Here is a 23122-nt window from a genome sequence, read left to right on the forward strand (position 1 = left end):
ACATTTTTGCTATACATAAATTTATATCCTACTTTCCTCCAAAACAATCAAAAGCACAACATAATTTGATCCATTAACTGAAAAAAAAGGAAGAAATCATATCAAAGAGCCTATAAACCAAAGCCAGAGGAAACATAAAGCAAAATGTTGCTTTATAACTCTTAAAAACCAGGGCAAACATAATTCAATGAATTATTACTCTTCCTATCTAGTGGGAATATGCTTGGTTATGAAGAGGAAAAAAATTCCTAGCCCTGACCTCTCAAAGAATAGGTCATCCATTGAGCTCGGGGCACCTGCCTGGCTCAGTCGGTAGAACATGCAACTCTTGATCTTGGGATTGGAAGTTCAAGCCCCACATTGGGCTGTAGAGATTACTTTTTAAAAAAAGAACCACTGAGCTCATAAAATTAAAATACTTACACTTTGGAGACTGACACCAAATCAAGGGAATTAGCTCCTATGACCACTATACAGCTGGACCACTAATCCAAAATTTTAGAGAAACCAACAGTTAACACAAGTTAACTGGTCTCTAAAGTGGAAATAACTGGAATATCCTAAACTTCAACAATAACATGAGTTGCTTTTCTCTTAGAGGAAAATAACTACTTTATAGTGGGCTGGCTCTTTTTTCCCCCTTTCTGTTAGCAGAAACTATAGCAATTCCCACCAGTCCATAAGGTCATTTCTTCTCTGAAGATTCAAAAAATATATAAAGAACTCATAAACTGAACAATAAAAAAAAAAAAAAAAACCAACCCAGTTAAAAAATGGGCAGAGGACCTGAACAGACATTTTCCCAAAGAAGACATACAGATGGCCAATGGGCACATGAAAAGATGTTCAACGTCACTAAGTATGAGGGAAATGCAAACCAAAATCACCTCAACACCTATTAGAATGGCTATTATCAAAAGGACAAGAAATAACAAGTGGAGAGGATGTGGAGAAAAAGGAACTCTCCTACTGTTGGTGGAAATGTAAACTGGTGTAGCCACTACAGAAATCAGTTTGGAGATGCCTCAAAAAAATTTTTTTTCCTCAAAAAATTAAGAATAAATCTACAATATGATTCAGCTATTCCCCTTTGGGTATTTATATGAATGCGAAAACACTAATTTGAAAAGATATATGTAGCCCTATGTTCATTTATAATAGCCAAGATATCAAAACAACCTAAACTATCCATCAATGGATGAATGGATAAAGAGGATGTGGTACACGCACACACAATGGAATATACTCAGCCATAAAGAAGAATGAAATCATGCTTTTTGCAACAATATGAATGGACCTTGAGGGTTAAGTGAAGTAAGTCAGATGGAGAAACACAAATACCGTATGATTTCACTCAAATGTGGAATCTAAAAAAACAAATGAACAAACAAAACTACACAAAAACAAACTCACTGATAGAGAACAGACTGCTAATTACCAGAGTGAAAGGGGCTTGGGGGGTGGGCAAAAAAGTGAAGGGTATGGTGGTGACTGATGGTAACAAGACTCTTGGTGGCCATCACTTTGTAGTGTATACAGATGTCAAATTATAATACTATACACCTGAAACTTACATCATATTATATACCAATTTTACCTAGATTAAAAAAAAAGGTTCTCTGCAAGATTCTCATAAGTACTGAAAAGAACCAATAAGGAATGAAGAGCTTCCCCCATGGCATGATGAGACATCTACTCACCACAATGATATCAGGATCAATTTTGTGAACTTTGGCGAGGAAAAAACCTAGCAATGTTCTTTCTGTTGCAGCAATCTCAACCTTCACATTCTGTTAGATAAAAACATACCAGTCACTTACTCTTTACTTTTAAGTACTATACTTGGCTCCTTGTTCAAGCAGGGTTCGATTTCTTAGAATTAAAAGAATCCATCCAGGGGCGCCTGGGTGGCTCAGTCGGTTAAGCATCTGCCTTCGGATCCTGGGATCGAGCCCTGCATTGGGCATTGGGGCTGATATTTGTAGCCTCTCCCTCTCCCTGCTTCTCCTTCTCCTTCTCCCCCTCGGTCATGTGTATGCTCTCTCTCTCTCTCTCTCTCAGAATAAACAAATAAAATTTTAAAAAACCACAAAGAATCCATCCATTTCAAAACTAAATGAAGCAATGAAATTGCTGATTCTAGGTTTCACAGTAATAATTGCCCAAAGTCTCTGAGGAGCTCATTCTAGTAATAAGTGTGTAAATAAAGCAAAACTTTATTTTTTTAAAGATTTATTCATTTATTTATTTGATAGACACAGCGAGAGAGGGAACACAAGCAGGGGGAGTGGGAGAGGGAGAAGCAGGCTTCCCGCGGAGCAGGGAGCCCGATGTGGGGCTTGATCCCAGGACCCTGGGACCATGACCTAAGCTGAAGGCAGACGCTTAACAACTGAGCCACCCAGGCGCCCCAATAAAGCAAAACTTTAAATGCTGAGCACCATGAAGTGCAGACATGTCCCTCCACAGGGACACACTTGGACATCTGGACACATATGAACAAGCATATGAATCCGAGTACCTGTCAAAAACATTACTTACTTTCCTGTATAATCCCTGGTAACTTTGTTGTTTATGTATTTACCACATAAAGAAATCCCAAGGATTGCATAGACTAATCTCCAAGAATGGTGTAAGAACCCATAAATAAGAAACTAGACTGAAAACAAACATACATTTAAGAATTATAGGCGTCTTAAGTATAAATAAAACCTATCTTCATTCAAAAGGCTTCTACTTGGATTACTGAACATAAAAAAGGTATTCAAAAGATCCACTCTTATTAAGACTCTCTTAAAATGCAAGTTGATAGCTATGTGTTTTCTACAACTAACTTGGCTACAAATATCAGTTTGACTCTAAAAGAATTTTCTGAGATCATTTTACTTGGACAGGTAATTCAGAGCACTTCACAAATAACAGCATGATCCAACAGTACCCCCAGACTGCTGGACTTCTCAAGCCAACTTAAAATAAGTGGAACCTGACAAGTTTGCTAAAATTTTGTCAACTGAGGATATTAAAAAAACAAAACCAACCCACAAATTTATGAGCACAAACATTTCACAAAAGAAACATACTCTCCAAAAAACAAATTCTTTACATTGAATACATTTACCTTGTGACAAACTCACTACATTACACTATTTTTTTCCACCCCCTATTTTATTAAGGACCCATGAAAACTTCTCCATGGAGTATACTGACAGTTGAGAGATCGCTGATCAATTCTGGCCAGCCCATATCGACCTTTCCAATATGTGTCCCCTTTATTATCCAGTATTCCCAACTTCACTTGGCTTTCTTCAAGCTGGAGGATGGGGGAAGGAGCTCTACCTAACATTGCATCAAAACAGGGGCGCCTGGGTGGCTCAGTCGGTTAAGCGTCTGCCTTCGGCTCAGGTCATGATCCCAGGGTCCTGGGATGGAGCCCCACGTTGGGCTCCCTGCTCAGTGGGGAGTCTGCTTCTCCCTCTCCCTCTGCCTGCCTCTCTGCCTGCTTGTGCTTTCTATCTCTCTGTCAAATAAATAAATAAAATACTTTTTAAAAAAATAAAAAATAAATAAAAAAAACACATTGCATCAAAACAGTAATCACATGATCATGCATTTTGGAAAGCTATCTGAAGGAGGATTTGAGCCTATCCACCTACTAATAAGATATAGAATCACATTATTTTCAGGTGGCAAATCATTGTTAAATGATGTTTCTACTTTCATCTTTCTAACACATTTTGAATGGATTAATGCCACAGTCCAATCTAGCAAGAAGAGATCTAATAAATTAACATATAAAATAGCCTATTCTACTAATCCACACCATCCTCCTTTTCTTTTTCTAAATAGATGCTTCATATTTAAAAGGAATAAATGATGAGTTCTTTACCTTTTCCTTAATGTCTTCTTTGAAAGTATATGGAAAAATACAGTCCTTTGGTTTAGATACAACTGTAAGAAGAAAAAAAAATAAAGATCCCATCACCGTCTTAGTCCAATTTCAAGTACACATATGCCACACGTTTCCAAATGTAAACTGTCATAAATATAAACAAATACCCCCTAATCTCTAAAAAGTTAAGAGTTCAAGTATTTCCATCGGTCATGTTGTTGGACCTCAAAAGAAAAGCCAGAACAAACAATCCTAAAATTCATTATGGAACCACAAAGACCCCAGGTAGCCCAAGCAATCTTGGGAAAGAAGAACAAAGCAGGAGGTGTCACGCTCCCTGATTTAAAACTATACTCCAAAGCTGCAGTAATCAAAACAGTATGGTACTGGGATAAAAATAGACATCTAGATCAATGGAACAAAACAGAGAGCCCAGAAATTAATGCATGCATATATGATCAATTAATTTATGACAAAGGAGGTATGACTATACAATGGGAAAAGGACAGTCTCTTTACTAAATGGTGATGGGAAAACTGGACAGCCACATATAAAAGAATGAAACTGGACCACAATCTTACACCATACACAAAAACTAAGTGAAAATGCACTGAAGACTTGAATATAAGGACTTGAAACCATAAAACTCTTAGAAGAAAATGAGCAGTAAGCTCCCTGACATTGGTCTTGGTGATGACTTTTTGGATTTGACACCAAAAGGAAAGGCATCACAAGCAAAAATAATCAAGTAGGACTACATCACAATAAAAAGCTCTTGCAGAGCAAAGGAAACCATCAACTGAATGAAAAGGCAACCTAACAAATGGGAGAAAATATTTGCAAATCATATATGTGATAAAAGGTTAATACCCAAAATATACAAAGAACTCCTGTAACTTGATAGCAATAAAACAAACAATCCAATTTAAAATTGGGCAAAGGCTGGGGCCACCTGGCTGGCTCAGTTAGTAGAACAAGTGACTCTTGATCTCAGGGTGGTGAGTTCAAGCCCCACAGTGGGCATGAAGCCTACTTTAAAAAAAAACGGGCAAAGGCTCTGAATAGACATTTTTCCAAAGAAGACATACAGATAGCCAATAGGTACATGAAAAAGTGGTCAACGTAAGGGGAGCCTGGGTGGCTCAATCGTTAAGCGTCTGCCTTCGGCTCAGGTCATGATCCCAGGGTCCTGGGATCAAGCCCCACCATCGGGCTCCCTGCTCAGTGGGGAGTCTGCTTCTCCCTCTCCCACTCCCCCTACTTGTGTTCCCTCTCTCACTGTCTCTCTCTCTGTGTCAAATAAATAAATAAAATCTTTAAAAAAAAAAAGTGGGGGCGCCTGGGTGGCTCAGTTGTTAAGCGTCTGCCTTTGGCTCAGGTCATGATCCCAGGGTTCTGGGATCGAGCCCTACATCGGGCTCCCCGCTCCACGGGAAGCCTACTTCTCCCTCTCCCGCTCCCCCTGCTTATGTTCCCTCTCTCGCTGTGTCTCTCTCTGTCAAATAAATAAATAAAATCTTTAAAAAAAAATAAAGTGGTCAACATCACAATTATCAAAGAAATGCAAATCAAAACCACATGGGGATATCACCTCACACCTGTCAGAATTGCTATTATCAAAAAGACAAGAGGGGCACCTGGCTGGCGCAGTCAGTAGAGCATGTGACACTTGATCTCGGGGTCATAAGTCCAAGTCCCGCTAAGTAGGCATGGAGCCTACTTAAAAAAAGAAAAAAAAGAAATAATAAGTGTTGCCTAGGATGTGGAGTAAAGTGAACCCTTGTATACTGTTAGTGGGAATGTAAACTGGTACAGCCGCTGTGGAAAACAGTATGGAGGTTCCTCAAAAAATTAAAAATAAGTACACCCTATGATCTAGGTATTCTACTTCTGGGTATTTGAAGAAAATGAAATCACTAACTTGAAAAGATATCTGCACCCACATGTTCACTGCAAAATTATTTACAAGAGCCAGGAAATGGAAGCAACCTAAGTGCCCATCAATGGATGAACAGATTAAAAAAAGTGGTATATTTATACAATGGATTATTATTCGGCCGTAAAAAATAAGGAAAAAATCTTGCCATTTGTGACAACATGGACAGACCATGAAGGGCATTATGCTAAGCAAAGAAAGTCAGACATAGAAAGATAAATACTGTATGATCTCACTGATATGTGCAATCTAAAAAAACAAAGACAAAATGAGGTCATAGATACAGGTAACAGACTGATGGTTGCCAGAGGTGGGATGGGATGTGGGGGTAGAGGAGGGACTGGGTGAAGAGGGTCAAACAGTGCAAACTTCAGTTATAAAATAAGTCATAGAGATATAATGTACAGCATGGTGACTATAGTTAATAATACTGTCTTGCATGTTTGAAAGTTGCCAAGAGAGTAAACCTTAAAAGTTCTCATCACAAGAAAAACCATTTTCTATGATGACAGATGTTAATTAGACTTATTGTGGCGATCATTTCACGATACATACAATTATCAAATTGTCATGTTGCACACCTGAAACTAAAATAATGTTACATGTCAATTATACCTCAATTTTTAAAGTTTAAAAGATTAAATTCAAAAAAAAAAGAATAGCCATGCACAGAACCCTAAGTCCCTGTAATTGTTTAAAACTTTCATGAAACATCTTCTATCCATCTACGTCAGAATGGAAGATGTTTAACAGTCTTGCCCAAAGGGAATCCCCCCACCACCAAAGCCTTAACTAGTACACAATGAAGGAACACCAACCTTCTCAAAGTTAGAAAAATAAAGATGACCAAAGCTTCCCTCACTAAGTTCCATGCCACTCAAAACAGCTGTTCACACTGTGACATACACAGAGCAGGTGAATAAATACATGTTGAGATGAGCTCATGACTGCTCTCTTCCACATATTTTCCAGGATATTCTCACCATTTTTTTTGTTATATATATTCCACCCCACTTAAAGAGTGAAACTTCACAATAATAATACATGGTATTCCCTTCTCTGCTTGTTTTCCTAGTCCCACTTTCCCAATACCCACAAAATCAGACAGGAGATGCTTCCCCATCTAACTGCTGGTTCTAGGCTGGAAAAGATTTCAGGAAACGTAACAGATCAATAGTATTCTGCCCTTTTCTTGTTTAGAAAAAAAATGGTTATTTAACTGGCCAAGGTCTCACCATGGAATAGGTCAGAACCATGATTCATGGCATGCAGATTTCTGTTTAACATTTTTCACCAACTGAATTTTATGCAGAGCAAACCCAACTCTAATTTGATATACTGTAACTCCTCCTAAATAGACAGACATTCATTTATGCCCTAGCATATTGCCTCACCACACAGAAAACTTTGGTCAGGATTCTATGATGAGCTTTAGAAAGACATCATGAAAAGGAAACAGTGAAAGTGTAATTTTGACCTAGGAAAAAAAAAGTAGAGTACCCCAATAAAATAACCACTGGAACAGAAAAAAAAAATGTCAAACTGCCTCCCAACTTCTGCTCCTTGAACAAAATAAACCAAATGAATAAAAGCCACCAATCCAATAAAACAGTGTCCACAGCTGACAAAAAATTAAAAAAAAAAACTTCTTTAACAATATGTACTAACTACTCTTGAAAACATCAAAAAAAAAAAAAAAAAGTTACTGATCCAACAGCCGGAGAAAAAATAAGAAAAATTAAAATCAAGCCATTAGAAGACCAGCTAAAAAAATATACATACCACAGAAGTGTGACTGGAAGGGAGGCTGTGGGGGTGCTTTATCTAATGCAAAGCTGTGATGGACCAAAGCTGCCACAGCAATAATCTGCAAATAAAGGAGGGAAAAAGATCACTTATCAGACGCCTAGTATGCATTCTGCATTCTCACCAGAACTACGCAGAATATTAAAAGATAAATATTTTAGTCCATATGGATATTTTAACTTTTTATTATGAAAGTATTTAAACAAACAAAAATAGAGAAAATAGAAGGGAAAATAGAAGTTCTGACCTGGAACTGGAACCCAGGACTCCTGACTCCCAGCCAGGGATCTCAAAAGAAACAGGTAAGTGATGTTTAAAGACTCAATCTTTAAAAAACAAGCTATAGATATGCATGACCAATAATCTGGAGGATGCCAACCATGGACGAAGCTGGGGAAGAGGGATTGTGGGTACTCTTCATTTTCTTTTTAAAATTTGTACTTTCTGGGGCGCCTGGCTGCCTCAGTCAGTAGAGCATGCGAATCAAGATCTCAGGGTTGTGACTTGGGTGTAGAGACTACTTTTTAAAAAAAAAAAAAATGGTACTTCCTAAATGTTGTGTAAACACCAAGTACTGCTGTTGTGATCAGAAACAGTAGAGGCACAGGAAAAACTGTAGAAAAAAGCAGAAAATCAAATCACATCTATAATAAAATCCTAGCTTTTTAATAAAATATGCAGAGAAGACAGAAAAAAAAATACACAAAAACGTTAATAGTAGTTGTCTCTGAGGGTTGGGGTTATTAGGAGACTTTTCTCCCTAAACCTCTGTATGTTCATATCCAGATTTCAATGTTTTATATCAACCTATTCATCTACTAGCCTCCTAAGTGGTCTCCCTGTTTCTGTGCTGACACCAACAATGGCTTCCCATGGCACCGTGTTGGAGAAAGCTTGCTGCACCTAGGGGGAAAAAAAACCCTTTCTCTGTACCTAGTTAACTCCTACTCACCCACCAGTATGCAAGGTCCATCCCTACTTCTTCAGAAAAGACTTCTGGGGTGGATACTGTGGTGTGTCACCCAGAAGTCCTCTTCAGGACAAGGGCCCTCATTCTCCCAACTACTAAGAAAGCTGGAGAAATTCTGAAGGGTCATCGCTATGCCTGAGCTCCCTGGGATTGGCTGAGACCTTTGCTGTAACTGCAATGCAGTTTTCTCCCACTGCCAGGCTTGCTGCCTTCACTCTTCCACAGGGGCTGATCTCAGACCATCCCAAGAAGTTTCCCTAACCAGTGACACCTTCCTGGCCTCCTAGGTCTGGGTAGCTTCCTTTATTTGATGCTATCCAGAGCACATGTATCTTTTCTAAGTTTTACATCTATTTCTGCTATCAGGCTAATATCTGTCTCCTCCTCTGTATTTTGAGTCACAAGTATTCCATCACACTAGCACATGGTTTAGAAACATTTGCTGAGTCAACAACTTTATTAACCAAGTAATCTAAACTCTTAGGAAGCCATCTAATTTACTTAGGACTACAAAATGTCTCTCCTATTCATTCATTCACTCACACTCACTCACTCACTCACTCAACATTTACTAAGAGAAAAAACAGCAAAGTCAACTCTCATATACCCATCATTCACCTTCAATTATCAACCCATCAATATTCCTATCCATTTCCTGCCTCCACCCAGATTATTTGAAGCAGAATTCAGACCTATCACTTTATCCACAAATATTTCAGCATGTATCTCTAAAACAAGGTTTCTCAACCTCAGCACTATGGACACTTCTGACCAAATAATTCTTTGTTATGGGGGCTGTTCTGTTCACTGTGGGAGGTTTAGCAGTATCCCTGGCTGCCAATAGCACTGCCCTCCACCCCAGAGTTGTGACAACCAAAAATGTCTCCAGACATGGCCAAATGTCTCCTAAAGGGCAAAATCTCACCCCATTGAGAACCACTACTTTAAAAGATAGTAAGTTTTTAAAATGTAACACAATCATAGCTAATACAATTAACAGTAATTCCTTAAGATCACTAAATATCCAGGCAGCATTCAAATTTTCATGTTTTCCCAACAATCTCAATTTTATTTACCAAGTAAGTCCATACTTTGCCATTGGTTGATATGTAAAACTATAGGCACAATATCTCACCACCTATTATTTCCCTGCAATTCATTTGTTGAAGAAACTGGGTCATTCATCCTGTAGAGTATCCCCACAGTATCGGTTTTGCTGCTTGTATTCCAATAATACCATTTAACACGTTCCTCTGTTTCTGTACTGTCGGTGAATTCACATTTAGATCTAAAGGCCTGATCAAAATCACATTCAGTTTTTTGGCATGAGTATGCCAGAGGTGCTAGTGGTTACTTCTATCAGACGGCACAGGCACATCATGTCTGGTTAGCTCTCTTTTGGTGCTATTAGCAACCACTGGTTGCTCGATCCACTATCTCATTAGGGATTGCAAAGTGGTAATATTCAATTTTTCCTTCATCACTTCTTGGATGGAAACCTTCTATAAAGTGAAACTTCCCTTCATTGATTATTCGGTTACCTGAGGTACAATATGAGTTCATAAAAAGATCAAGAGAAATGCTAGATTCAATCAGTTTATTTACCAGTTTTCAAACCAGTGAGTTGGTTCCCTAGCTGCCTTCACAGATGACCAATGCAGGGTTGTTAGTGCTTACACGATTAGTGTGAACTCATGTGTTGCAATCTGCTGCAGCTATCCTTATCCATACTCAAATTGTCCCATCTTTGGCCATTAGGAAACTCCAAGTTGACTCCTAGGCCCTTCTTTTTTTTTTTTTTTTTTTTTTTTAAAGATTTTATTTATTTATTTGAGAGAGAGAGAATGAAAGAGAGCACATGAGAGGGGGGAGGGGCAGAGGGAGAAGCAGACTCCCCGCTGAGCAGGGAGCCTGATGCGGGACTCGATCCTGGGACTCCAGGATCATGACCTGAGCCGAAGGCAGTTGCTTAACCAACTGAGCCACCCAGGCGCCCCTCCTAGGCCCTTCTGACACATCTTCAGTAGATTTTAATATCGTCCTTGTTTTCTAGTATAACTAGGTATTTCAGGCTTATCTTGGACATTTTCTGCCCTAAATCGGCCATTTCTCCATGAAGCCCTACTTCCTTTATTGTGAAATGGTATTGAGAAACCTCACTCTGGGGGCTAGAGGATGGGTATTTTTTTTTTAACTAATTAAACCTTTTCCAAACACTTAACTGTTAACTACAGCCATCAACTAAATTATTATTAAAAGATCAAATCACATAGTAAAAAAAAATTCAGAATAAAAACAATGCCAAAAGGCTGTTGTTAAAAAACATCTCCTTCAATGTCAAAAGGATTTAGAAGCGAACAATAAAGACGCTCCCACTGACCAAAGACAAATTTAAGCATCAAAAGTAACAGTAATAATGACGGCAATGAACTGAAACATAATGAGTAAATATAAAACCTGTGAGTTCATAATATTCCATAAAAGAGGAAGCAAAATAAAAGTAACAACAAAAATAAACAAATCACTGGTCAACACTGCATGTAATGCAGGCCCCCAACTTCCTACTCAGAAAATTGGCAATGAAAGAGAAAGAAGTACACACTGACCTCATCTTTCCTGTATGAACTACTGCAGCATAACCAATAGTGGTGGTGAATGAGGAAAAGTTAATTTTATAGAAAAATTCAATAAACGTTCTAATATTTAACATGTTTAACTAATAAACATGGAAAGGATGACAGAATTAAAAAACTGTTTTACAAGTCCTAATGAAATAATTAATTCAGGTAAAAAATAAAGGGGGGGGTCATTAGACCAGTGGTTCTCAAATGGGAACAATTTTGTTCCCCACCTCAAGAGGACACCTGGAAATGTGTGGAGGCATTTTTGGTTGTCACAGGTAGGGGGGAGGGGTGCTACCTGGCATCAGGCAGTGGCCAGCGTCACTGCTAAACATCCCACAATGCCCAGGACAGCCCTCACAACACTGAATAATTCAGCCCAAAACATTAGTAGTGCCATCGTTAAAAAACCCTCCTTTAGTTGAAAACTTGAAGCCACTAATCAATCATAGCCCCACTAATAGTGGTTTAACCAGACATTATACGCCAGCTGATATATAATGCAGTATGAAATACATCATACCACCACCTATAAAGTATACTGACCCAAAAAGTCAAAACTGAATCTAATCAATTCTTTAGTGCTAACTAGCAGGGGCCAGCACACTTGTCCTGTAAAGAGCCAGATACTACGTATTTTAGGCTTTCAGGTCACATGGCCCCTGTCATGACTACTAACTCTACAGCAACTGCAGATAACACGTAAACGAATAGACATGATGTCTTTCAATTAAACTTTATTTACAAAAACAGATGGTAAGGCTGGATTTGCCCATAGGCCATACTGTGCCAACCCCTGGTATAGAGGAAGAAGTCCAATGACACAAGGAACCAAACACAGAAAATGGGACATTCTATGAGACAATGAAAATGATTCTTAAATAAGTCAATGTCAATGGAAAAAGACGGTGGGAGGGAGCTGCTCCCATTTAAAAGAGATTCAAGAGACATAAAAATGAAACAGCATCTGTGAATCTTATATGGACCCTGATTCAAGTAAACCAACTGGTAGAAAACATTTCTGAGTCAGTAATACTGTAATAACTTTATATGGTGACAGATGATTGCCAGACCTATCGCGGTGATCATTTTGTAACGCATAAGAACATCAAATCACTATGTGGTACACATGAAACTAAGAGATGTCAAATATAATTCAATAAAAAAAGACATTTTTGATAAACAGAATCATGTGAATATGGACTATTTTAGATGGTATCAAGGTATCACCAGTATAGTTACTAAGTGCAAGAAAGTGTGCATGTTTTGAGAGATGCGTACCAAAGTATACAATGGTAAATTACACAATATCTGACCTCAGCTTTTAAAATACTTCAACAGGGGGTGCCTGGGTGGCTCAGTTGGTTAAGCGACTGCCTTCGGCTCAGGTCATGATCCTGGAGTCCCGGGATCGAGTCCCGCATCGGGCTCCCTGCTCAGCGGGGAGTCTGCTTCTCCCTCTTCCCGCTCCCCCCTCTTGTGCTCTCCCTCTCTCTCACTCTCTCTCTCAAATAAATAAATAAAATCTTTAAAAAAAAAAAAAAAAAAAATACTTCAACAGGAAAAAAAAAAAGAGGGGGGTAAACAAGTGTGCCAAAATCTTACTAACTACTGAATATGAGTAAAAGGAATATGGGAGTTCATTATATTATTCCAAGTCCACTTAAAGTTTGCCAAAATAAAAAATTCAAAAAACAAAAAATAAAAATAAGTCCAGCAGTTTAAGTCTTTAAAGAAAAACTCCAACATCCAACAAATTCAGTTCATTCTCCAAAACGGAGTCTGGTAGTGCATTACTATTCTTTCTCCTCCAGAAAGAACAATTTCCCCTTGTAGAACAGTTGTACAGTTCAGCAAGCATTGCATCTAAAGCATAGGTACACAAATCTGCCCTATTTCTTTACCTCATTTTGATGTGTCTTTGCATTCTGCATTGTCTTCATGCTGAAAGACATGACCACGAGTGGAGGAGGACCAACATCTTTAATCACATTCACCAGGTCTGGTTTCAAGGCCATTGCCTCAACTTTACACCAACTGACTGGCTGATTCAAGAGCTCTGAAAGAGAATAGACACAACACATCAATAGCCATTGCTGAAAAAGGAAAACTACTATAATTAAGATATCTGTGATTAACTGAGATAGTCTGCAAAGCCATATTCTCATAAGAATGTCTTATTACAACATCTAACTAAAAATAAGCCCAATTACTGGATTGTATGCAAAGCCGTGTGTGTGTGTGTGTGTGTGTGTGTGTGTATGTATACACACGTTCATCTTCTTGGGAAAAAGGTCCACAGCTTTCATCTGATTTTCTGAAGAATCCAGGACCCAAATAGGTTTAAAAAAAAAAAAAAAACACCCTGGAGGAATCACAAAGCATTTTTAAGAGATTCATGAAGCCAAACATCACAGATGCAAACACTGGAAAACATCAGGTAAGAAACCAAACAAGCACTCGCCACCTCTGGCACTGATGCTTGCCCTCCTTCAGAGGCCACCAGTCCACTATGTAAGCAGGTGGGCATCATCAGCCGGCTCAGAAATACATGCCAACAGCAGCACAAAGAGGGATGCATGCCAACGACCACCTGGGCTCATGAAGGCCTCCCTCCCACTAAACTGCCAGGCACCGCAGGGATCAAGTGGCTCCAAACATATTCCCTATACTCACTCAAGAACACCTTGAGGAAAACAACATAAAAAAGGAAGTAGACGCACTGAAATACACAGACCAATTCCTTAACTTCTAAAAACCGCCTCTATCAGCAATCTGGCTTTCCAAACATAAATGTTTCCTTACGTGGATTTTTCACTTCAAGCCAACAAGGTCCTCTGATCTTTCTGTTCATCAAGAACATTTCCAGGCTGGATGTGTTGGTCCCAAATACATGAGAAAAAGTTTCTCCTTTCAAATCCTGAGGAAGCTGCGGCATTTCAGCCTGAAGAAGGCAAAGAGGAAGAAAAAAACGAAAACCCTTTTTTGTTTAAAACTATTACTTCACATTTTCCAAAGTCTGTATTTGAAATAAACAAAAGCCTCTCTACAAACCACCGGAAGAAACCTCTTTGATACATATGAAATGTAATTTGCAACAAATGAAATCCAAAACAATTCACAGTAGGACACAAAAACAATTCACAATGACAAAATAATGCATCTTGATGGCATCCATTAGAAGAAAAATAGGCCAAGAAGCTCCCCCAAAAGAGGATTTCTGTCCAGAGCTGTACATGCCTTACTGATAAAGAATAGCCAAATAAGTACCACTCCATTAGAAGAATAAAAGCAAGAGTGGAACTCATTTAAAATGCTTCTATGGTACTTTTCATCACCACTGTCAGAAACATTTCTTAACAGTTTTCCTTTTCCAACATTGTGAGATCAAAACTCTCTAACAAAGGTAAAAAGAGGTTAAGGCCCAGTTAATTAACATCGCGCAGCAATGACCTTGCCTATCAGGGGAGCAAAGCAGCACTACAGCGACGCTACTGATGGTCCTCTCACCTTTCTGCTGCTCAGAAGGGACACTTCAACAGACTAATGATGTTCAACTCCATCATGTGGCATTTATTCCACTTGACAAGTAAGCAGTTGTGCAGTTTCAACTTATTTATTTAAAGATGCATACTTGAAAGCCAAGAAAGGCAGTACAACCAGTATTCTATATATTCAAATTAATTTTATCCATTTTAATTATTCATTACTGTAAGTCCACCTCAATGAACTGTGGGCCTGAGGAGCCCTGCTGATACTCCTAATTGAAAGCCAGTTAAAATTCCAAAAATAGAGAAATGTCATGCTCAACCAAAACCCAGTAATTTTCTTTGACTTACCGAGTATCTAACTTCCAAGTACTCAGATTTTTCTGGAACATCAGGTATCTCAAAAGCATAGTTCTTTTCCACTGGCTGGGTAAGTAGATATTTAAAAATCATTAAGACAAAAACTTTTCACAAATTAAAATGACAAGCATTACATGCACAACACATGTCCCTGTATTCAACACTGAGGAATCTAGTATCCTTATGGAACACAAAGGTAAATAAAGCCAAAACAGCACCCTTTCCCCCTTTCCACTAGGACTAAAACACCCAATGACAAGACTTCTCCTGGACACTAGAGAACTTAGAAATATTTGCATTCAAGAAGGGAAATAAAAGATTAAAGATTTTTATAATGTTAATGTATTAAATCATTTGCTACTCTTTGATATTAACCAACTCCATCTTGCTAGAAGAATTAATATTAGCATTAAAATTATAGCTCATATTTACTGAGTGCTTACGAAGTACCAAGGACTGTTCTAATCACCTGATAAGAATTCAGTGGCTTAACTCTTCCAACAACTCTTGAAATAGGGTCCCATTTCTCAGGTGAACAAACAGGCCCAGAGAATTCACTCAGCCCTTGTCCAAGGTCACACACTACAAAGTCGTATGGCTAGGACTTAAAGCACAAGCAGTCTGGTCCCAGCACCTATGCTCTTCACTATTATACCACACTATTTCTAGAATTTTAGAGAACTGATCCATCAGCCATAATTCAAAGCTCAAATAGTTAAGATGATTAACCTTATCTTCAGCAACTCAATCCTCCTCTCCTGCAATCACTGTTAAAAGTATGCTGAGTTACAAGCCTCTATGATGATGGCCAAAGGTGTCATTTATAATCACACTAAAATCAAGACCGATCAATATGTAACACACAAACAACAGATTTTTGTCCTATCAGAAACAGCATCATAGTCCCAATATTTAAATATAAAACCTTAACCTTCTGACCAAAACAACCTGCCAATAACTAATAAAAACAAGATCAGAAGAGTTTCTTCTCCATTTCAGAAAAAGAACACAAGATATGCTACAAGGATTGGAAATGATTACTTTGCTATGTGTTATCTTTCTATTCAAATTCACGAAAATTATTTTCTAAGCAGTTTAAAGGGAAAGAAAATATTTTTACAAATCTTACATACTAATTTTATATTGATATCTATGAAATTTCCATTCAATGAATTATAGCCACAAAAAAGACATTTTGCACAAAGAAGACATACAAGAACTATTTTGTAAGTCGGGAAATGAACAAACAACTAATAAACGTGGGGAGAAAAATTATCACCAAATACAAACCTTGGACTTGAACTTCATGATTTTATATTTTGCTGCTATTTTCTCATCAAATTCATCATAAACATCCTTCATTGTAACTAGAGTTTCTGTTTCTTTTCCTGTATTTAGATCAATTTTCTGCTCTCCCATGGAGAGGAGAGGGGAGGGAAAAAAAGTATCTGAACATGAGATCTTTTTAACGAGAAACCCAAATCTAATTCAATTTTCACCTTCAGCCATTTAAACATTTAAAAGAACAGTCTTATAGATAGAGGAGTTCAAAGATAGCAGCAGACCCCAAAAATATACTAAACCCAATGCCCAAATCTTCCCAGTAGCATCATAAAAGCACATCAGATAAAAAGGACTGATTCTACAAAATGGGAGAAGAGAGTTATAAATCCTGACCAAGAAGCTTCAGATTCACAGTTCACCTGAGATCTTGGGGGGGGGGGAGCTGGGCTTGGTAGGGGAGTGTGGATGGTAAGTCCCAATTTAAAAAGGAGGAGCAAATGGAGCTGAGCTGGTTCAATGGCTGTGGAGGGACCGGTACTGCTGCGTGCACAGCAGAAGCATGACAACGGGGCCAAATGCCCTGTGATGTTTTAGAGCCATACACTCCCAACCCTGATTACTATGGCAATGAGGAGTGGGGGAGAAGATACTATTATATACTAAAACTCACACTTTGACACTGTAACAAGTCAAAAAACACCATTTTACTCCATTCTCTATTTTTCCCAGCCTCTAAAGGAGCTGCTGACAACCAGTGGTTACTAGGCAGGCAGCAAGAAAGCAGCATCAAGGCTGTGGAGACGTCATAGCCCCGTTGAAGAATACCGCTGGTGGCAAAACATACAATGTACTGGGAATTAGAAGCTAATCACTAATGATTACCGTTTCTCGGGGAAGGAAGTAGAGTGTTCGCTCGATGTTTTTCACCATGACGCAACAGCTCACATGGGTTTTGGCGGATTCGATCCAAACTTTGCCAAACAGGAATACCACACCTAAAAGTAAGGGAAAACCATGAGAAAAGAAACATTTCAATTATATCACATTAAAGGGGCAATATAAAGGCTCACTGAATGTGTCCACACATTTATGCCTTCATGACGCATTTTTTTTTTTACACTAAATTTGTATCTGCTGCCCACTCCGCAAGCCCAGTTCGCTTACTCAGTACTTAAGCCACACGACAATATCACACTAGTAAAACCTGTAACCACTGAGATGGTTACAAGGGACAGAATGATTCTCTACGTTGGTGTAAACATTTTCCCTAGAATTAGAGACATCGCAGGTAAATGGAGACAAACCTCAGTTACTGGGGAGACATCCCAAGTCCGAGTAGACACACTTGGGGAACTACTGAGACAGACACCCCAGGTTAGTGCAGAAACCCCTGGGGAATTGCAGAGACATCCCAGGTCGGTATAGACATACCTCAGAAATTAGAGAGATACCCTAGGTCAATGTAGGGAAAAAAACTTCCCTAGAACCAAGACTACCCAGATTAAAAGAAACAAAAAAAGCAAACTATTCTCCAACGAATCTCCTATTTAAACCTCTTATAAAGTGTAAGAATACTAAACTGCTTTTTAGCACTTGTACTTACCAATAAAAATTAACATTCATGTATAATAATAACTATGTATGGTACATCAGTATTTTTTATATGTAAAATTGCATTTGGGGAAAAACATAATAGATCTCATATACCTTATTCTATATAATGATAAATATCTCATAATACAGTTCAACTATTATCTCCTATTTTACCCTTTCTACCTCATAGACTACTTAAAAATCTGGATAGGTAGTGTTTGTCAGGTTCCTTGCTCTTCTATTTCTGTGTAACAAATGTTCTAGTAACCAAATCAGCAGACATGCCCCTTTTGAGATTCCTATGTAATGTATACCACAAAGTAAAAACAAGCCTTTCTAGATAGACATCAAGTCACTGTTCCTGAAAACTGGACATCAAGAAAGGACTCCAGAGATTGGATAGTCAACCTAAGAGATGGCCACTGTGCAAAATCCTGAGCTCTGAGCATAATTAGACAGCAGTAATCAACACAGCCACTCAACACAGCCACTTGTCTGAAGACACTAAGAAAATTCTGGCACATGCAAAGGCTACTGTTCACAAGGCCAATTACTCCAGTTTCACAAGACAGCTCATCAGTGCTTCCTTTTGTTACTCGTTCTAGTAGAAATAAGACCATCTAAAAATTTTCATTTCTGCAGATGATTAAAATTCTTAAAAGAGTTGTGTGATTTTCAGCTGGGGTGGGGGGAAGAAGGGGAGAGGGAAGGGAGGACTGTGGGGAATGATTATAAAAGAAAAAAATCACAGGAGCTCAGAAAATTAAAAGTCATCCTCACAACAGTTAGAGACGAAAAAACAAAATTCCATGCAAAGAAAAATAAAGACCCTAATATTGGATTCACAGATTCAAATAGCTCATTTTACAGTCAAACTAATATCACACTTCATGCACACATTTGACACTGTTTATGCCTCATTTGCCACAAAAAGATCATGGTAAACAAAGATTACATTCCCCCCAAAGTTACTAGCTGAAACCAGGTGCAGTCAGGATTATTCAACCTTGAAAAAGTCATAATGAAGACAGGATATCTTCCCATATGCAAAGAGTAAGATTCTTTTCATAATTATGGAGCATTCAGCAACAACTGACTTACTTAGAATCTGTAAGAAAGTGAGACACAATAACAGGGTCTTTGGGAGTACTTCGTTTTTATTAGCAGCATTGATTTCACCAAGGCTCAGTGATCATTACCTGCTATCATGATGAAACTGTTCAACCCCCTGAGATTAAAGGACTTTTTTTTCCAAGCCATCCTTTTTAACCCGTTGGCATCAATCACAGAGGACACAGCTTAAGAAGTACCACACAACAGCACAGTGGACTGAGGGTGAGAAGCCCAGAACTCTGCCACTAACGGCTGCCCACTTTACCTTTTGGAGCCTTAGCTTCCCCCTCTGTAACTAGACCAGATTGTCTGAGGCTTTCTCCAGCACTAGAAATTTCCTTTTACCATGGCATTTGGAAGAGAGGGCAATAACAGACTAGTACCTCTTTCAAATGCAAAATATTTCCTAATAGTGCTTGAAAAGGCCGATCCTTGACTATGGTGGTACCAGGAATTCGGTAACAATACATATCATAAATTGGTTGCTTCAATGCCTCAATCTTAACCTCCAACACCTATTACTACAGATGAGCACTAGCCATTAGAAATTTCTGTGATGACACAACTGTTCTGTTATCTTTGCCATCCATGGATATGGTAGCTACTAGCCACGTGTGGCTATTAAAGCATTTGAAATGTGGCTACTGGCTGAGAAGCTGAATTTTAAATTTTATTTCATTTTAATTTAAATCTAAATTTAGGGGCACCTGGGTGGCTCAGTCATTAAGTGTCTGCCTTCGGCTCAGGTCATGATCCCAGGGTCCTGGGATCGAGCCCTGCATTGGGCTCCCTGCTCTGTCGGAAGCCTGCTTCTCCCTCTCCCTCTGCCACTCCCCCTGCTTGTGCTCCCTCTCTCGCTATCTCTCTATCAAATAAATAAATAAAATCTTTAAAAAAAATAAATCTAAATTTAAAGAGCTACATGTGGACATGTTTGGTACCACAGTGGACAGTGCAGCTCTAGACCCTGTCCTGCAAAACCATGCTGTTTGTTTTTTTAAAGAGTATCAGCCGGGGTGCCTGGTTGGCTCAGTCAGTTAAGCGTCAGGTCATGATCCCAGGGTACTGGGATCTAGCGCCACATCGGGCTCCCTGCTCAGCAGGGAGCCTTCTTCTCCTTCTGCCTCTCCCTCTACTTGTGCTTTCTCTCTCTTTCTCTCTCAAATAAATAAAATCTTAAAAAAAAAGACTTTAAGAAAAAAAGAGTATCAACCAGTAAACAGGGGCGCCTGGGTGGCTCAGTCGTTAAGCGTCTGCCTTCGGCTCAGGTCATGATCCCAGGGTCCTGGGATCGAGCCCCGCATCGGGCTCCCTGCTCGGCGGGAAGCCTGCTTCTCCCTCTCCCACTCCCCCTGCTTGTGTTCCCTCTCTCGCTGTGTCTCTCTCTGTCAAATGACTAAATAAAATCTTTAAAAAAAAAACAGTAAACAAAAGGTGGAAATAATAAACTCATTTTACACAGGAAAGAAGATTGTTGTTTCTTAAGGTTCTAATGCTTGGCAATTGACATTGGGCAATTGGATTAACGGGGGAGGGGGGCACCATTCATCTCTATGTGACCCATTCTTCCCCTACGCCACTATAAGGCTTTAAGAGGCAATCTCAGCAAAAGCAGTGAACGCACCTCTGGCTCTCTGAAACCTTTCATGTGCATCTACAGGACTGTCAGTTGCTGCGCAGTTTATTTCAATGGACATTTATTAAATCCCTACTATGTGCTTGGTACCATACAGAAGCTGAAAATAAAAGGTCCCAGCCACCCAGGAGTTAAATAAAAGGCTTTGGGGCAAGAAAAATGCAGAATCAGATCTTTACAAAATAATATGACAAACAGTATGATGGGAAAGGGTAGGATGGGGTACCAGGGGAAGGGCCCTTAGGCCAGTCTGGAGGATTAGGAAAACTTCCAGGACATGACACACCTGGGCTGAGCCAAACACAAGGAGTAAGGGAACACGGTATAAAGAGCAACAGGTACATAAAGGCAACTATCTCTAGAACACAAAAGTCGTACATGGTATCAGAAGACTTGTTAAGGAACTTGGACTTTACATTGTAGGGAGCAGCCACGGAGTTTTCTTTTTTTTTTTAAAACAAGGGAATGATGTGAACAGTGCTACCCTTCTGAGCAATCGCTCTGGCAGCAATGTAGGGGATGACAGCTGAGGGATCCCTTAGGAAGCTGGTGCAATGGTTTCAGTAGGCAAGAAGGAATCAGAGGTGGAAGCTGCAAGTAGAAAGAGAAGACAGCTTGTCTACTTCAGGAGGGGAAAATTAACAAGACTTGGTGAGGAAAGTGAAGGAATGGGGCAATCAAGGCTTATTCCCAATTTTCTGGTTTTGGCGGGACCATTAACCAAGACAGGGAATCAAATCCAGCATCGAGCGAATATAGCAAAGGGATTAGCATTGGGAAGGGCAGGCCCACCACATCACACAACTCCAGCAAGCGCCACAGTGTTGTGCTCCGGGGAGCCTAAAACACATGAAGCACATGTGAAAATGGTGTCCCCCTGAAGCCATACAACGGGGCAGGCCAGGGTTTCAGCAATGGATGGGAAATACTTGCTCAGCCTCACGCAATCCCACTTACCAGTCTACCTTCCACTGGTGAGTAGCAAAGAGGTAACCAAGGAGGTGAGAGGGTCTAACCAAATTATCTTGTCGCAGCTAAAGTAGATACCATTTCTAAGATGGCTTATTCTTTACCTAAGAAACTAACGCGTGGCAGTTTGCTACTCAAATGGCTCTGCATGTGTTCCTATGCATGTGATATGCCGAAGCTTATTATTGCTTCTGCCTCCCCTCTGCAGAGACAGTAACAACTTTCCAGTTAGTCAATGCCTGATTATCTTTAAGGTAAATCTGGCCTTCAAGTCTGATGGTTAATACTTACACTTCCTACTCATTCACTTGCTTTACTGATACTCTATTTTCACTGGATGCAACCTCCAGGAAACCACTTTGAAAAATGCAAAGTTGCATCTACCCTCACACCCAGACATGGATCTGAATAAAGGCAACTCTATTTCAGGATATGTACAGTATTTTATATTAATCTGACATACTTTGGCATGCCCAGCCCTGTGGTGAAGAAGGGCTCAAGGAGTAAAAAAAAGAAACTAGAGAGCCTCCTGGCTTTGAGTCAGAATTCACATTTTCAGTTCATTCGGAGGAGGACCTGGGAATCATCCTTGATTCCTCCTTCTGTCAGCCCCCACATCAATCCATAGACAGGTTCATGTCAAAATACACGTGAGATACATCCACTTCTCTCCTTCTCCACAGCCACCACTAGGCCAAGTAACTAGCATGCCTGCCCTGGACTGACTGTTCTCCAAGGCTTCCTCACTAGCCTGATTCCAGTCTCCCCCCTCCCCCCAAACACACTATTCTCCACACAAACCGGAAGGCTCTTGTTAAACTGTAAACCCAACCATATGACCACCACCCTCGCTCCACCAGCACTTAAAATCCTCCACCGCATCCCCCTCTGCTCTTAGAGTAAGATCTAAATTCCTCAATATGGCTTTCAAGGTCCTTCATTATCTGCCCTTTGCCTTTGTCTCCAACTTCATTTTCTACCAATCTTGTCCCTTGATTTACTGTGCTACAACCACATAGGCCTCCTTTCTCTCTCCAGGCCTCTGTGCTCACTGGTTCCTCAGGCTGAAATGCTCTTTATTCAGCACAGCATGTGCCTCAAATCTCAGCCCAATGGTAGTCTCCTCAGACAGGCCTTCCTCAACCATCCCCCAACTAAATGCCTTCATACGATTTATCAACTTACCTTATTTACCGCCCATTCCCCGCCCCGACCCCACTAGAATGTAAGCTCCATTAGGATCGGGAATTTGTCTAGCTTGTTCATGCCATCTCAGTGCCTAGCACACAACAGGTGTTCAATGTGCCGGATAAAGAAACAAATTAATGACTGATTCCATTTAAAATAAAGCGTGTAACTACAACTTTAGATACATCGAAGGTAAACTACAAGTACACGTTCCAAAATCACATATAACTGGTTTACAGAAAAAAACATTTTTAAGGATTGATTATTCA

General features: G+C 39.5%; 1 protein-coding gene across 2 annotated transcripts in view; it reads right to left on the minus strand.

Moving 5' to 3' along the window:
• The window catches only part of POLA1 (DNA polymerase alpha 1, catalytic subunit), a 290758-nt gene that overhangs the window by 249131 nt on the left and 18505 nt on the right, over window positions 1–23122 (minus strand). For both annotated transcript variants that reach the window (XM_078065178.1, XM_078065179.1), the window contains exons 11-18: window positions 17237–17349; window positions 16361–16477; window positions 15062–15136; window positions 14028–14166; window positions 13127–13281; window positions 7608–7692; window positions 3887–3948; window positions 1701–1790 (exon numbers count right to left, since the gene is read on the minus strand). In XM_078065178.1, coding sequence (XP_077921304.1) covers window positions 1701–1790; window positions 3887–3948; window positions 7608–7692; window positions 13127–13281; window positions 14028–14166; window positions 15062–15136; window positions 16361–16477; window positions 17237–17349 — 836 coding nt within the window. The remainder of the gene's footprint in view (window positions 1–1700; window positions 1791–3886; window positions 3949–7607; window positions 7693–13126; window positions 13282–14027; window positions 14167–15061; window positions 15137–16360; window positions 16478–17236; window positions 17350–23122) is intronic.

Source organism: Halichoerus grypus, chromosome X, assembly GCF_964656455.1.
Source record: "Halichoerus grypus chromosome X, mHalGry1.hap1.1, whole genome shotgun sequence".
NCBI classification, from domain to species: domain Eukaryota; kingdom Metazoa; phylum Chordata; class Mammalia; order Carnivora; family Phocidae; genus Halichoerus; species Halichoerus grypus.